This window comes from Egretta garzetta, unplaced genomic scaffold, assembly GCF_000687185.1.
Source record: "Egretta garzetta isolate BGI_Z169 unplaced genomic scaffold, ASM68718v1 scaffold720, whole genome shotgun sequence".
Lineage (NCBI taxonomy): Eukaryota > Metazoa > Chordata > Aves > Pelecaniformes > Ardeidae > Egretta > Egretta garzetta.
In genome coordinates this window covers 104,087-106,161 of record NW_009258283.1, presented here as the reverse complement: position 1 = coordinate 106,161, position 2,075 = coordinate 104,087, and the positions used below count along the sequence as shown (strand labels likewise).

At 56.3% G+C, this 2,075-nt stretch overlaps 1 protein-coding gene across 1 annotated transcript in view; it reads left to right on the top strand.

Moving 5' to 3' along the window:
• The window catches only part of PPP1R10 (protein phosphatase 1 regulatory subunit 10), a 17,015-nt gene that overhangs the window by 5,496 nt on the left and 9,444 nt on the right, over positions 1–2,075 (top strand). Inside the window, exons 5-8 of the mRNA XM_035892084.1 lie at positions 1–184; positions 323–425; positions 1,316–1,425; positions 1,888–1,988. The exon at positions 1–184 is cut by the window's left edge and continues 129 nt beyond it. Coding sequence (XP_035747977.1) covers positions 1–184; positions 323–425; positions 1,316–1,425; positions 1,888–1,988 — 498 coding nt within the window. The remainder of the gene's footprint in view (positions 185–322; positions 426–1,315; positions 1,426–1,887; positions 1,989–2,075) is intronic.

The following is a 2,075-nucleotide window of genomic DNA, read 5'->3' as shown; positions in this document are numbered from 1 at the left end:
TTTTTTTTCCCAGAACGGGATAAAAAGAAACGGAAAGAGGAAAACAAAAGCAAAACACCCGTCCAAGAGAAACCCCAAGAAGCCAAAACCGAGGCTAAAACCGAGGAAGTGCCGGAGAAGAAGCGGGAAAAACCCAAATCCTTGCGCACCACTGCTCCCAGCCATGCCAAATTCCGCTCCACCGGTAATTCCCCCTCTGTCCCGTGGGGTTTTGGGGCTGCTTGGGGGGTATTTTTAGGGAATTTGAGAGGCTGTGCTCGCTCATGGGAGGCTGTAAGGGGACGCGCTAACGATGTTTCCCCCGCTTGCCCCCGCAAAACAGGGCTGGAGATGGAGACGCCTTCGTTAGTGCCCGTGAAGAAAATGAACTCCTCTTCGACTGCGGATAAATACAATCTGAAACCCATGCCCATAAAGAGGCAAAAGTGAGTACGGGCTGCTTTTGGGGGGTCTTGGTGTGGAAACAGGGGTCTTGGGGCTGCTTTTGGGGGTCTTGGGGCTGCTTTTGGGGATGTTAGGGTGGAAATAGGGGTCTTGGGGCTACCTTTGGAGTTCTTGGGGTGGAAATAGGGGCCTCGGGGCTGCTTTTGGGGGTCTTGGGGCTGCTTTTGAGGGTATTAAGGTGGAAATAGGGGTCTTGGAGCTGATTTTGGGTGCCTTGGGGCTGCTTTTGGGGGTCTCACGGTGGAAATAGGGGCCTCAGGGCTGATTTGGGGGTCTCAGACCCTATTTTGGGGTTGTTAGGGTAGAAACAGGGGTCTTGGGGCTGCTTTTGGGGGTGTTAGGGTGGAAATAGGGGCATCGGGGCTGCTTTTGGGGGTCTCGGGGCTGCTTTTAGGGGTCTCGGTGTGGAAATAGGGGCCTCAGGGCTGATTTTGGGGGCCTTGGGGCTGCTTTTGGGGGTCTAACAGTGGAAACAGGGGCCTCAGGGCTGATTTGGGAGTCTTGGGGCTGCTTTTGGGGGTGTTAGGGTGGAAATAGGGGTCTTGGGGCTGAATTTGGGGGTCTCAGGGTGGAAATAAGGGCCTCAGGGCTGATTCTGGGGGACCTTGGGGTGGAAATGGGGGCCTTGGGGCTGCTTTTGGGGGTCTTGGGGTTGCTTTTGGGGGTGTTAGGGTGGAAATAGGGCTCTTGGGGCTGCTTTTGGGGTCTTGGGGTGGAAATAGGGGCCTCGGGGCTGGTTTTGGGGGTCTCAGACCAGCTTTTGGGGAGCTCTGACCTGCTGTTAGGGGTCTTGGACCTGGTTTTGGGGGGCTTGGGGCTGGTTATGGGGTCCTTCCCGGCGCCTGACCTACTTCTGCCCCCTTCCCCGCAGCATCTCCTCCCTTCCTGGGGACGTTCCTCCTGCCGAGAAGAAATACAAACCCCTGAACACGGCACCCAACGCCACCAAGGAGATCAAAGTCAAGATCATCCCGCCCCAGCGTGAGTCAGGGGCACACATGGGGGCCTTTTTGGGGACAATTTTGGGTGACCCTTTGGGTGCCTTTTTGGGGGACACTTTTGAGTGGATTTGGGTGATGCCTGGGTGCCTTTTTGGGGACCCTTTGGGTGCCATTTTGAGGAAAATTTTTGGGCGAGGCTTTGAGTGGATTTGGGTGACACCTGGGTGCCTTTTGGGGGACACTTTGGGTGATTTTTGGGTGTCCCTTTGGGTGCATTCTCAGGAGACGCTTTGGGTACCTTTTCAGGGGACCCTTTGGGTGCCTTTTTGGGGACACTTTGGGTGACCCTTTGGGTGCCTTTCTGGGGGAACACGAGGCATTTTTGGGGACGCTTGGGATGTGCTTTTGGTACAGACTTTGGGTGCCTTTTTGGGGAGAATTTCGGTGCCTTTTTGGGGAGAACATGGGCGGTTTTGGGTGACACCTCCCCTCCTTCCCGCAGCCATGGAAGGCCTCGGCTTCCTCGATGCCCTCAACTCCGCTCCCATCCCTGGCATCAAGATTAAGAAGAAGAAGAAGGTGTTGTCGCCCACGGCGGCCAAGGTGGGCAACCTCCCCTGGCTACCGGGGTCCCCTTCCTGGCTACCGGGGTCCCCCCCTTGCCTCTAAACCACCCCTCCCCGAATAACA